This window comes from Schistocerca serialis, chromosome 2 (assembly GCF_023864345.2).
Source record: "Schistocerca serialis cubense isolate TAMUIC-IGC-003099 chromosome 2, iqSchSeri2.2, whole genome shotgun sequence".
NCBI classification, from domain to species: Eukaryota; Metazoa; Arthropoda; class Insecta; order Orthoptera; family Acrididae; genus Schistocerca; species Schistocerca serialis.
The window spans coordinates 597,865,745-597,879,577 of record NC_064639.1 but is presented as its reverse complement, the minus strand read 5'-3'; the positions used below and the strand labels follow the sequence as shown (position 1 = coordinate 597,879,577).

At 39.4% G+C, this 13,833-nt stretch overlaps 1 protein-coding gene across 1 annotated transcript in view; it reads left to right on the top strand.

Moving 5' to 3' along the window:
* Positions 1 to 13,833, top strand: part of LOC126457626 (ATP-dependent RNA helicase DDX3X) — a 166,355-nt gene that overhangs the window by 81,715 nt on the left and 70,807 nt on the right. The window contains exon 11 of the mRNA XM_050094097.1: positions 6,574 to 6,691. Within this exon, the coding sequence (XP_049950054.1) occupies positions 6,574 to 6,691 (118 nt within the window). The remainder of the gene's footprint in view (positions 1 to 6,573; positions 6,692 to 13,833) is intronic.

Here is a 13,833-nt window from a genome sequence, read left to right as displayed (position 1 = left end):
GTTGTGAAATTGAAATATAGTTCCTGTGGGTTAGTATGGGCAGGTGTCATTGTTGGCAACCGGAATAAAATAATAATTGGATCCTTTTACCGACCTCCCAGTTCAGATGATAAAATTGCTGAAAGGGTCAAAGGAAACTTGAGTTTGATTTAAAACACTTACCCGACTTGCTGTAGTTGGTGGTGACTTTAATTTACCCTCGATATGTTGGCAAAAGTACATATTTAATTTGAGGTACGCCCAAACCATAATCTAAAATTGTGCTAATGCATTATCTGAAAATTATTTCGAGCAGCTAGTTCAATGGCCCATGCGAATAGTAAAGCATTGTGAAAACACACTTGATCTCTTAGCACAAACAATCCTGGGTTAATAATGAGTATCAAAACAGATACAAGGATTAGTGAACATCGGGTTGTCGTAACGAGATTGACTATTGTAATCCCCAAATCCTCCAAAAATAAACAAAAATATACCTATTCAAAAAAGCATATGAAAACTCACTTGACGCCTTTCTGAGAGACAATCTCCACTCCTTCCAAATTAATAAAATAAGTGTAGACCAGATATGGCTTGAATTCAAAGAAATAGTATCAGCAGCAATTCAGAGACTGTTGCAGAAACAATGAACAAACACGCCAAATTTAAATACACACAATCCCCAAGATTGGCGAACTTTTACAGAAGCTCGAAATTCAGCGTGGACTTCAATAAGAGATGCTTACAGTAATTTCCACAATGAAACTGTCTCGAAACCTGGCAGAAAATCCAAAGAGATTCTGGTCATATGTGAAGTATGTTAGCGGCAAGAAACAATCAATGCTTTCTCTGTGCAATAGTAATGGAGATACTATCGAAGACAGTCCTGCCAAAGCAGAGTTACTAAACACAGCCTCCCAAAACGCCTCCATGAAAGAAGACAGTAAATATTTCTGAATTCGAATCGAGAACAGCCGCCAACATAAGTAACGTAGAAGTAAATTTCCTCAGAGTAGTGAAGCAACTTAAATTACTTAATAAAAGCAAGTCTGCTGGCCCGGACTGTATACCAATTAGGTTCCTTTCAGAGTATGCTGATGCCTTAGCTCCATACTTGTCATATACAACTGTTCACTCGACAAAAGCTCCGGACCCAAAGACTGGAAAGTTGCACAGGTCACACCAATATTCAAGAAAGGTAGTAGGAGTAATCCGCTAAATTACAGGCCCGTATCATTAAAGTTGATATGCAGCAGGATTTTGGAACATCATAAATTATCTCAAAGAGTACGTTCTACTGACACATAGTCAATACTGGTTTAGAAAACGTCATTCTTGTGAAACACAACTAGCTCTTTACTCACACTATCTGTTGACTGATATCGACATAGGATTTCAAATTGATTTGGTATTTCTAGATTTCCAGAAGATTTTGACACCATACCTCACAAGCCGCTTGTAATCAGATTGCATGCTTATGGAATATCGTCTGAATTATGCAACTGGGTTTGCGATTTCTTGTCAGAAAGGTCACAATTTGTAATAATTGACGGAAAGTCATCGGGTAAGACAGAAGTGATTTCTATCATTCCACAAGGTAGTGTTACAGCCTCTCTATTGCTCCTAATCCATACAAATGATTTAGGAAACTGAACAGCCGTCTTAGGTTGTTCGCAGGTGACGCTGTCATTTATTGACTAATAAAGTCATCAGAAAATCAAAACAAATTGCAAAACGAATAGGAAAGATATATGTGTGGTGTGAAAATTGGCAGTTGACCCTAAATAACAGTGAGGGCATCCACGTGAGTGCTAAAAGGAATCCGTTAAACTTCGGTTACATGATAAATCAGTCATATTAAATTAAATACTTAGGAATTAGAATTACAAACAACTTAAATTGGAAGGAACACACAGAAAATGTTGTGTGGATGGCTAACCAAAGACTGCTTTTCATTGACAGAACACTTGGAGAATGTAACAGATCTACTGAGGAGACTTTCTACACTACACTTGTCCTCTTTAAGAATACTGTTGCGCAGTGTGGGATCCTTAGCAGATAAGATTGATGGAGTACACTGAAAAAGTTCAACGAAGGGCAGCACGTTTTGTATTATCACGAAGTATGGAAGAGAGTGTTACTGAAATGACACAGGATTTGGGCTGGACATCATTAAAACAAAGGTGTTTTTCATTGCGACGGAATCTTCTCGCCAAATTTCGATCACTAACTTTCTCTTCGAATGTGAAAATATTTTGTTGACACTGACCTACATGAGGAGTAACGATTTCCACGATAAAATAATGGAAATCAGAGCTCGTACGGAAAGATATAGGTGTTCATGCTTTCCGCACGCTATATGGGATTGGAGTAATTGAGAATTGTGAAGGTGGCTTGCCGAACCGAACCCTCTACCAGTCACTTGAATGTGATTTGCAGAGTAATGATGTAGATGTAGAAATAAAGCATTCTTGACTAAGTTTTGTGCGTGCAAGCATGGGGGGAGGGGGAAGGTGCTGTTTGTGGGAGAATGCGTCAGATATAAATTGAACATATATTATGGAAGTGATGGTATATATAGTGTGGGAGTGTGTGCAGGTGCTACATGATCTATGTGAAAGTAATGCTGACAACAGCCATACAAGCTGACATTGATTTTATTGCTTTTGCTCCTGTTAGTAGTTGCTGTGTTTCAGTATGAGAGTAATTCGTATGAGTAATCAGATCTGATTTTTAAACTAATGTACATAGGTTTGTTTCCAGCAAAATGCATAGCTTTAACATTTGCTATTGGTTCCAGCTGAATCACATTTTAATGACTTACAGCCAAAATTGTAATTGTGGGATTTACAGTGAATATATGCAGCCAGTGGTGGAGGAAATACTTCAGTTCAAAAAATTCAGAAGACCTCAAACCAAATCAGATAGAATTATGTCCTCAAATAATGGCCTTTTTACTAAAAGAAAATTAAATAAATTATTAAGATGAATAAACCTCACAGCTTACTGTGCATCCCATTTGGAGTATGTTGTCATGAGGAACATCCATGAGATCCCCCACTTGATAAAATATATGTAATGATTATCCATTTTTCTTTATGGAAATAGCTTCAACTGCAGCCAGTGTCATACCCAAGCCAGAATCTACTAAATAGCCAAATGGTGTCCGATGAGTCACAGCATAGGTTGTAGATTACAAAATTTTAAATTTTGTTGTTACTTTTCTGTCATGGAGTATTCAGTTGTGCATAATAGCCATTTTGATTTCTTTCACAGACTATATTATGCCAAAGTCCAGCAGTGTATGTTTGTTTTCCTATCACTATAACTTCTTAAGTCACAAACATTCTTGATAAATGAGGTTGCTTTAGATGTAGGGTATTAAAAATACCCTTTCTGCAACTTCTCCAGTCTTGTCAGCTATACTTCTAAGCAATTTTCAAAAAATCTGGAATGTTGTCAGAATTTTACAGGCAACTGTGTGACTCACATACTGTTACTGACATAATGACATTGCAAACTCAACTTCAATTTTTTTAGTATGCTCTTGTACCAAGACAGTAACAGTATAATACCACTCTTCATGGTACATAGTTTAAAGTTTCTGAATTTCCTAATATAGCATCATATGAAACCAAGCCAAACGCAAGCCATTCTGTGTTCCATCCATGACAATTTGTCTGCAGTGTGTTCAGTTTCTGCACTGTTGCTGCTCGAGACAGTGTAGCAGGATGGTGGAGCAGCGTGCAGTGAGACGATAGGGGGGAGCCCGCATGCAGAGTTTCTAGCTGCCCCTGTGATATCGGATTTGTTTTTACCATAAAAAAGTTGTCTACTGCCCAACATAAGTTAAACAGATATCATCACAAGGGGACACACATTTTGGGAAATAATTCTCATTTTCGAAAGCATTTGTTGTTATATTGTAGCAAGTTAGAATGTGTGCTGCATTAAGTTTGCATGGTCGTGAAAACTTCTGAATAGTGTAAACAAGCGAAAATTGAGTCATTAAAGCTTTGTGTTTGATAGACAATTGGAAAATGGGAATTACATTTTACATTACAGTACCTATAGAATGAGCAGTAACAATATCCACTTGTTTGTGTTACAGTGAAGGAGTCACTCGTGCAGTGGTTCAGACACAGAAAGAATTACACAATTCATCAAAGTTTAATGAAAAAATACAATTTAAACTGTGATTTTTGTTAAAACCCATCCTGTGTCACAGGCATTTGAGGAGGGGGGTGTTAAAATAGAATCGTGACTGACAGGAGCAAATTTTCTGGTTGCAGGTTTCAACAACAATTTTATAATGGCGACAATAAAAAGTATTTTTTCTTTGCGCGTTTAAATTTCAAGGTGTCCGATACATCACGTATCTACGTCACACTATGCATATGGATTTGAGTGGCAGAGTTTTCCCTGTTTTTGCATTCTGGTCATGTATAAACATCACGTATCACCATTTTCACTTGAATTTACCTGTCTCTTATTAGAGTTTTGTGGCAAGAGAGCGAATAATGTTGATGATTTTGTAAGGTTTTCTTGATGTCTCATATAAGCTATACACATACACATCATGCCAAAACTCAAGAGGGTCAAATGATGTAAAAATGTAAATACTTATCCATACTATCTTGAAGCTGTTTCACGTGGTCCTAAGATTTCACAAAAACCATCAGTCAACTCTAATTGAACTCACTAGACAGGATTATGAAACTGTCAATGAAAAGGACTTGAGCTACCCATCAGACAAAGGGATAGATTACATATCACTGCCGTATACTGTTCAAAGTGAAAAAAGTGTGTTCCAGGCATTTTAGGAATTCCATAAAAATGAGCATTCGTGATTTATTTCACATTTATTCCTTAAAAGTAAATTTTGCCTTAACCCTTTCAGTGCTATAGATGTGCCATCCACATGCTGTGCTGAGTGGGACTTTGTTCTGGCTATACTGATTGTCAATTTCTGCTTGCTGAGAGGTGGTGGTCTACCTGATGTGAAATACTTATCTGATTTTTAAGGAGGCTGTTCATTGAAAAAAATTTGATTTTTGCCTATCTTACAGTGTGATATCTTTGCTTGCTATAGGACTGAATTTATTTTTGTTATTTTTAAGTGACTATAGAGTGTAGATATGCCATATTGTTGTGTCCTGGTGTGGATTAGGGGAAGTGTTTTAGAGCTTAGAAGGAGGTTCTGGTGGGTCTGCAATTTCCGAATGATTAGGAGCAAATGCAGAAAGACAAACTTTCAGTGATTGCTTGTATCAGTGCCAAACACTGTCACAGGACACCTGCGAGAGGTGTAGGTTTTTGGTTCTCTGGAGACCCAAGAAAGTAGCCTAAATAAAACTCATTTATTTTATCCAGATGGAACTACTACACTGAATCTGTGTCAAAGTCCCAGTGGTGACTTACAACAGAAGTAGCCATCACAAGCAGCACTGTAAAACATGAACATTTGAGCAGCACCCATTGAGAAAAGAGACTTTTTGGAGCTTACACCAGAGTGGGCATACCAATCATCTCACTGAGAACTCCTTTGCATACACAAATCTGGAGTCTTAAGGATTGTGGTGAAACTCCTACACTGGAAAGCTGCCTGGAGTGTCTGCAAGTTTGCATGTGCCTCTTGTTACTGTTTACCTCATGTGACCTAAACACTTCCACTGGCTCCTGCTCTCTGCATTTTGTCTCTGGTTTCCTGTCTTGGTGTGTCCCCATTGGCTTCCAGTAGCCTCAGACTTGGCAAAGCATGTCAGTAAGTCATCAATGTGTGACAGTTCATGTTTAGTATCACAGTAGTGTCCTGATCTTTAAGATTATCAAAAAGGATCTTGCAGATGGGGCCGGTGAGAAACCTTAAAAATCAAATAAATTTGTACCACTTCTTTACAAGACAATTAAGTATTCATTTTTGTGATTGCAGAAGTAATTCTAAACAGGTTTAACAAGAAGTTCTGCTTTTTGAACAGATAAAAGGCATTTGTTCTGATTTAATATGAAAACAGATCTCCTTTCTAGAACATGATTCTACATGTTTGTTCATAACCCATTAGTAATATTGTAAGAAATTGGTGAATTTCTGAATTGACTGACTTATATGGAATTCCTTGTACAGATTATAATATTTAAATGGTTACATACACAGAAAAATTGAGCCACAGCAGAGTAACTAACGGGCAGCATTCAGTGATTTTGATGGAGGATAGTGTTTAATAGGAAATCTGAGTGCAGTAACCACAACTGATCCAATTTTCATATTCAGCACTTATCATTTAGTTAAGAATACACATTCAGATGCTTTGTGACAAAAATGTTTTCGACCATTCACTAATGCTTTGGCCTCTGGGACCATATTTAATGACTAATTAATTTAATGTACCATAGATCTTGGTGAAAAATACTTTCATTAGGTTTCTTCTTCTTCTTCTTCTTCTCCTCCTCCTCCTCCTCCTCCTCCTCCTCTCTCTCTCTCTCTCTCTCTCTCTCTCTCTCTCTCTCTCTCTCCATTAGGTCTAAGCCTTTGATATTTAGTTGTAAGAAATAAGTGACCTGCATCTGTGACACCTCGGATCTTCTAATTTGCAGGTTGCTGGAAGAGGTTTGGATATTCCTAACGTAAAACATGTTATCAACTTTGATCTTCCATCTGATGTAGAAGAGTATGTCCATCGCATTGGTCGCACGGGCCGAATGGGAAACCTTGGTAAAATATATGTATTTGCAATAATGCTGACAGTATGCTTGTTGTTATTACAATACTCTAAAATTCTTGCTTATACACATTTGAGTTCTACCTCTGCATGATACTGTATTCAGAAGTATGTGTGTGGAAGAGGGGGGGGTGGTGCACGCACGGAAGCGCGCGCGCGCCCGTGCGTTCGTGCATGTTTTCATGAAAGCCTAATTTTGCAAGAACATTTTATTAGAAGTGTAGATATTTGACTATCTCAAATTCTAAATTTATCTGTCAACGTTTGTAGAATAAAATAGGGTGAAAGTGAAAGGCCTAAAAAGTTACAAGGTATTTTAGAAAATTGCAACCAATATTTGAGACAGGTTGGTTTATCACTTGCTAACTTGAGGTTAAGTCCACATGTATGGACTTGTGGCAGACATTCCAGTTAGGAAAATGTACCCATTCACTGGCTTAGCCATACCTACAGCCAGCAAGAAATACAACAAACTCAGTTTGTGAGCTAACGGGACAGACAATTGCAGTGCCAGAGGTCTTAATAAGTGTGCACTATATACTGTGTCAAGTGAATTGTAGCTGTCAAAATGTGTTACTTAGTATCCAGTATAGTTCTTAATCAGTTGAATGACACACATACTTGTCAACTCTTTCATGGATCTTACTCGGATGTGTTCCCCTTTGTTGGGGTAATGTATTAAGCACTAATGTAAGGAAGACGATGATTAGCAGACTGTGACCCATCCTAGAACCAAATCCTGGATCAGTGGCTGATTCCTCTAGTAATGTAAACTCTGGATGTTCTTCAGTGGTCCAGTTGGAAGCGTTGGTTGAATGTTTAGGTATCTCATAGTGAGGCCTTGGCTGTCTAAGACTGCATTGATGCCAGTAATAATGCCATTGATGAAGTTTCATCTAGTGAGAAACTCATTGCAATTATCATTCCACATTTAGTAAATGGTGTATTTTTGGTGACCGAATAGAAAGGGAAAGATCTCATAGAGGCTTTCACAGACCAAAATTACTCACCCAACCTTGTACAGAACCAGTCTCCTTTCCACCTCTCCCACAGTGGTATTCCACCACTCACCGAAACTACGCAATGTCCTTGTCTGTCTCTACTCCATCCCTGCTCCCAGCCATTTATAAACATTTAAAAAAGGTATTTAACTTCGGTTAAAAATAAAGACTAAATTTAATTTTCTTAAATTCTGGTCGCCTGCTGCATTAGTCTAGCTTAGAATCGTGGAGCGTTAGCAGCTCGGCACGGTCCCGGCGTATAGCTGCTATTGCAGGGTTTCAAGCTGATCTTAAATGGTAGCCCTCATCCCTGTGGACAGGATTATCACGTAATCTTATTTAGACTGATTCCTTGATGGAGGTGGTGGTGGTGGTGGTGGTGGTGGTGGTGGTGGTGGAGGGGGAGGATGGTGGAGGAGGAGGTGGAGGATGGTGGTGGTGGAGGAGGAGGAGGGTGGTGGTTTGGAGGAACGAAAATGCTTTGCTGAGCCAGTGGCTTCTGGGAGAGCGTCATCAAGGAATCAGTCGAAATAAGATTGCATGACAGTCTCATCGACAGAGACGAGGGCTACCATTCATGTTCAGCGTGGAACCCTGCAATAGCAGCTATATGCCGGATCCGTGCTCAGCTGCTAATGCTTCTCGATTCTAAGCTAGACTAATGCTGCAGGTGCCCGGTGTTGCTGGCCCCACACGGCTTTCGCCCCCCCCCCCCCCCTCCCTGCTCCCTCTCGCCACCACTACCGGCCCAGTGCTGGTAGGAGGGGTGGGGAGGGACAGCCGCCGTGGTCCACCGACACTTGGCCAGGTGGTGGTGATAATGACACTCATCAAAACGTCGTGGATTTTTGACACAGCTACCAGTATGGAAGCCTGAGAAGATTTCATCAACACTGTTATTATCTGAACTTTTAAAGTGATATGATATGATACTGTACAAGAACAAAATAGGAGGGAACCGGGGTAATTGGAACATTGGGTTATTAGAACAATGGCCTATAAACAGTAAACCAAGCAAGTTAAGGGTATACTTCATTATGAATATGAAGGAGTGGGACACACTGTTCCAATACCCCCCAGATGTGGTAATTAGAACTTACAGTTCCAGACTTAACATTATTATTTTTTAACTATTAATGTTTGCTGCTATCATAAGATACAAAGATGAGAAAACTGGAAAAGTCAAAGCATTAATATAAATTTTAACTGAAATATCTAGGTTGTTCTGTTTTGAAGTTTAGCAAGTATTTAAAACGTGTGTTAATTTTTTCTAATTGCCCTGGTCACCCCTATATTTTTATCAAAGATGAGAGGTGCAGGCTGCACAATTGTAAACTGGTAGAGAGTACACGTAAAGTGAAGATTTACCAAAATAATTTTGAGGCAGATTGTAGCCACTATATAAATAAAAAAACTAACACCACTGCTCACCTTCAATGAACTCGTTCATCCACTGCCGAAAATCTTCATTCTCCAGTTTGTGGATTGCAGTGTTGGCCTTCAAAAATGTTTCCACTGTTCTTTGGGCCAGATATTTACAATTGCTCTTATTTTTGCAGCTTCAAAGCTGCTGCTAATTGTAGACCGCAGCTTTATTGGCAAACTGGTATGCCTCAACTTGTTGCCCTTATGTTTATCTGTCTGCACATGTTTAACTATAGAATTTTTACACTCCCGTGAAAACTCTGATATTGCAAAATTTACGAAACACTGTTAACTTACCAGGAGCAAATAAACCATGTATTTCAAATTCTCGCACCCTTTCGCCAGCAGTTACTGTAGGCTTCGGCATTTTCACAGAACACAAGTGTTCGTTGCCAAGTCTAGAATTAAAAAACAAAAAAATGCAGATGATAAAAATGAGTATCTGAACGCGGTAACTGCAATAACTTTGAAGCGATTGAAAAATGTGCCACAAACAAAACAAGTCAAGTGAAGTGCATGCCCACTCAACTCAGACAGCTATGTGCATGCGCAAATCTGACAGCTTGGCAACGTCAGAAAAAATGTTCCGGGTGGATTCTGACTGCTTTCTCTCGCTGCTTTATACAGCAAACAGCCACACACCAAGTAGCCAGAAGAGGGAGTAGGTACTACTTAAACATGATTGCAGCTCTGCACATGCGCAGCTAGCTGTCGGGTAACTGCTTAAACGAACCTTATTTCAACTAAATTTGAAAACAATCATACCAGTATTTAATAAAATTTTCATAAATTAATACACGCAGAAAAATACGCACTCAGCCTTGAATACTGCAATGCTATTAATTTGCGAGGGTTGGCAGCAAGCATATGCAAAACAGTTGTCCTGCCAATGAATAGTCTCTGTAAACTTGACTAATGGCTTAAACACAAGCATGTACGATAACTACATGGTTTGCTTTCTGTCACGGAGTACACCCTTTTCTTTGTTTGGATGATTTGAGAATGAGTTCTGATACATGAAACCGGTCATTAATTAAACAAAAGTAACTGAATTTTGGAACTTTGGCTGCTTTCTACATCAAACTGGTTAACTCAAGTTACTGTCCTCTTGTTAATGAGGCGTACTGGAAATCCAAAAAGATGAATTTTATAGTCGTCCATTTCCGTCGCAGAAATTAATGCTGTCCTTTAAGGTATCTGCCTTGCCATCCATTTGGGACTCGTCACGTATTTGGGACTCGTCACGTATTTGGGACTCGTCACGTATTTGGGACTCGTCACGTATTTGGGACTCGTCACGTATTTGGGACTTAAATATTTATTTCATTCTTCGATCTTTAATCAGACAGAAATGTTAACATCATTTATTGCGTAACTTACTTGTATTACACGTTCAGATTTTTTTCCTGTACTTTTAAAGTAAAAAGTGGTAGAGCCGTAAGCTCAATGATTGATTGATGGTGTTGGCAGTGTTCGCGCCCACCTCCTTCCAAATACTTGCATTACATTTATAACAAAAGACCCAGACTGTGTTGACAATGCTACAATAGAAAGAAATATATTAGCATGCAGTGGAACACAAACCTACATCTATTCGTATCGTAAACCACGAAACTATCCATTACATTATGGTTTACTAATTAGGCTACTGTCCAAAGTCTCAATGATCACATTTCTTCAAGCCTTATATTGTTGCTGCATTATTATCCGCGTTTGATGAGCAGGGTGATGTGATTTTCATTGCGCCGTTGTTTTGAAACGGCATACTATGGCACATACACTACAAAAGAAATAAATAATCGAAATTCACACAGTGGTCGTTCGTATGTGCTCGCAAAAGTTGATAGTCAAAAGGCCACTAGTCACGTCATGACAGCAAAAAGTAGTGTGACATTTAAAGATTAAATATGTCACTGACATCATTAGATTTATGCCACTTCTTACAAGGACACAGTGACATTTTGTTGAAAAACGCTGATTTCGTGTTACTTCCTTAAGAACTGCTGAATTCGCGTTATTTCCTTAAAAACCACCAAATTCGAGTTATTCGTTGCATTATCGTTTAAATGAATTTTTCTTGTCCCTACTTATGGCTTATACCCCGGCAATAGACCTAGATGAAAGACCTGTCCCTACATCCTCCCACTACCACCTACACCAATCTGTCACAGGTGTCAGCTATCCCATCAAAGGCAGGGCACCTGTGAAACCAGTCATGTGATCCACAAACCAAGCTGCAACCACTGAGCTGCTTTCTATGGACATACCAACAAGCAAGACGAGGGCTAATAGAAATCCTTGGGTAACAGAAGAGATATTGAATTTAATTGATTTTATTTATTATTTATCGTATGATGTGTACATTGATTTACATTTATATACAATATTTTCAGGACTAAAATGTACAATCACAAGTTCGTACAATTTTACAGCTCTATGTCTAGTTCTTCAATCCACTTGACTGCTTCATCCGATGTACGATGAATGTCCATTAAAGTTCCTCTGAAAGTACGATGAGGGCAGTCAGCAACAATGTGATGAATCGTCTGTGAGGGGGCACCACAGTCACAATTTGCAGAGCCAACCCATCCCCATTTGTGCAGTAGATAGCCACATCTGCCTTGTCCAGTTCGAATGCGGTTAATGATCCTCCACTGACGCCTTGGAAGATCAAATCCTTGCGTCTGCTTGGAAGGGTCCTCGACTAGATGTTTATTGGCTACTGAAGACTGATCCCACTGGAGTTTCCATGAACTGTTAATGTTGAAAGCAGATCCTTCAAGGTCGAGTGCTGTGCGCCATGGTGGTTTCCTCGATTTCAAGCGTTGGTGTGTTCCTTGTACAATATCTTGATGGATGGGGAGCTGGGGGTTCTGCTGAATGTTTTTCCACGTCTTTAGGAGAGCTTCTGATCTTCTTAGGGCTGGAGGTGGGATATTGCTTAGAACCGGCAGCCACAGCGTGTTTGTGCTCCGAATACATCCTGTGATTAATCGCATTGCCTGATTGAGTTGCACGTCTATCTTCTTAGTGTGAACACTGTTGATCCAGGTTGGGCAGCAATATTCAGCAACAGAATATGACAGAGCTAATGCTGTAGATCTCAGGACGTTAGTATTGGCTCCCCATGATGTATCAACAAGCTTCTGAAGAATATTATTTCTAGTTTTAACTTTAGCAGCCACATTCGATAAATGCTGCTTGAAAGACAGAGTTCTATCTAGTGTTAATCCCAGGTACTTTGGTGTACTACAGTATGGCAACACTTGGTCTCTGAATACAACTTCTGGTTTGTAATTTGACTGTCTGTTACGTAGGTGGAATGCAGATATAACTGTTTTCTGAGGATTTAGGTGGAGGCACCATTTCTTGAAATATTTGTCTAAGGCTTCCAGATCAGTGGATAGAATAGTTTCAGCATCAGCAAAGTTGGAGCACTGAGTCACCAGACAAATATCATCAGCATATATGAATTTCCTTGAAGATGTTTCTGGTAAGTCGTGTGTATACAAATTGAAAAGGAGGGGAGCCAGAACAGACCCTTGAGGTAAGCCGTCATTTAGTTTAAACATTCTGCTCCTATCATTATCTGAGTAGATCTGAAAGTACCTATTGCTTAGCATATTGTTGAGTAAGGCCGTGAGTTTACGACATGGGATAACACTCACAAATTTAATTGATGAAAGGAGAAAATATAAAAATGCAGTAAATGAAGCAGGAAAAAAGGAATACAAACGTCTCAAAAATGATATCGACAGGAAGTGCAAAATGGCTAAGCAGGGATGGCTAGAGGACAAATGTAAGGATGTAGAGGCTTGTCTCACTAGGGGTAAGACAGATACTACCTACAGGAAAATTAAAGAGACCTTTGGAGAGAAGAGAACCACTTGTATGAATATCAAGAGCTCAGATGGCAACCCAGTTCTAAGCAAAGAAGGGAAGGCAGAAAGGTGGAAGGAGTATATAGAGGGTCTATACAAGGGCGATGTACTTGAGGACAATATTATGGAAATGGAAGAGGATGTAGATGAAGATGAAATGGGAGATAAGATACTGTGTGAAGAGTTTGACAGAGCACTGAAAGACCAGAGTCGAAACAAGGCCCCGGGAGTAGACAACATTCCATTAGAACTACTGATGGCCTCGGGAGAGCCAGTCATGACAAAACTCTACCATCTGGTGAGCACGATGTATGAGACAGGCGAAATACCCTCAGACTTCAAGAAGAATATAATCATTCCAATCCCAAAGAAAGCAGGTGTTGACAGATGTGAAAATTACCGAACTTATCAGTTTAATAAGTCATAGCTGCAAAATACTAGCGCGAATTCTTTACAGGATAATGGAAAAACTGGTAGAAGCCGACCTCGGGGAAGATCAGTTTGGATTCCGTAGAAATGTTGGAACACGTGAGGCAATACTGACCTTACGACTCATCTTAGAAGAAAGATTAAGGAAAGGCAAACCTATGTTTCTAGCATTTGTAGACTTGGAGAAAGCTTTTGACAATGTTAACTGGAATACTCTCTTTCAAATTCTGAAGGTGACAGGGGTAAAATACAGGGAGCGAAAGACTGTTTACAATTTGTACAGAAACCAGATGGCAGTTATGAGTCGAGGGGCATGAAAGTGAAGCAGTGGTTGGGAAAGGAGTGAGACAGGGTTGTAGCCTTTCCCCGATGTTATTCAATATGTATATTGAGCAAGCA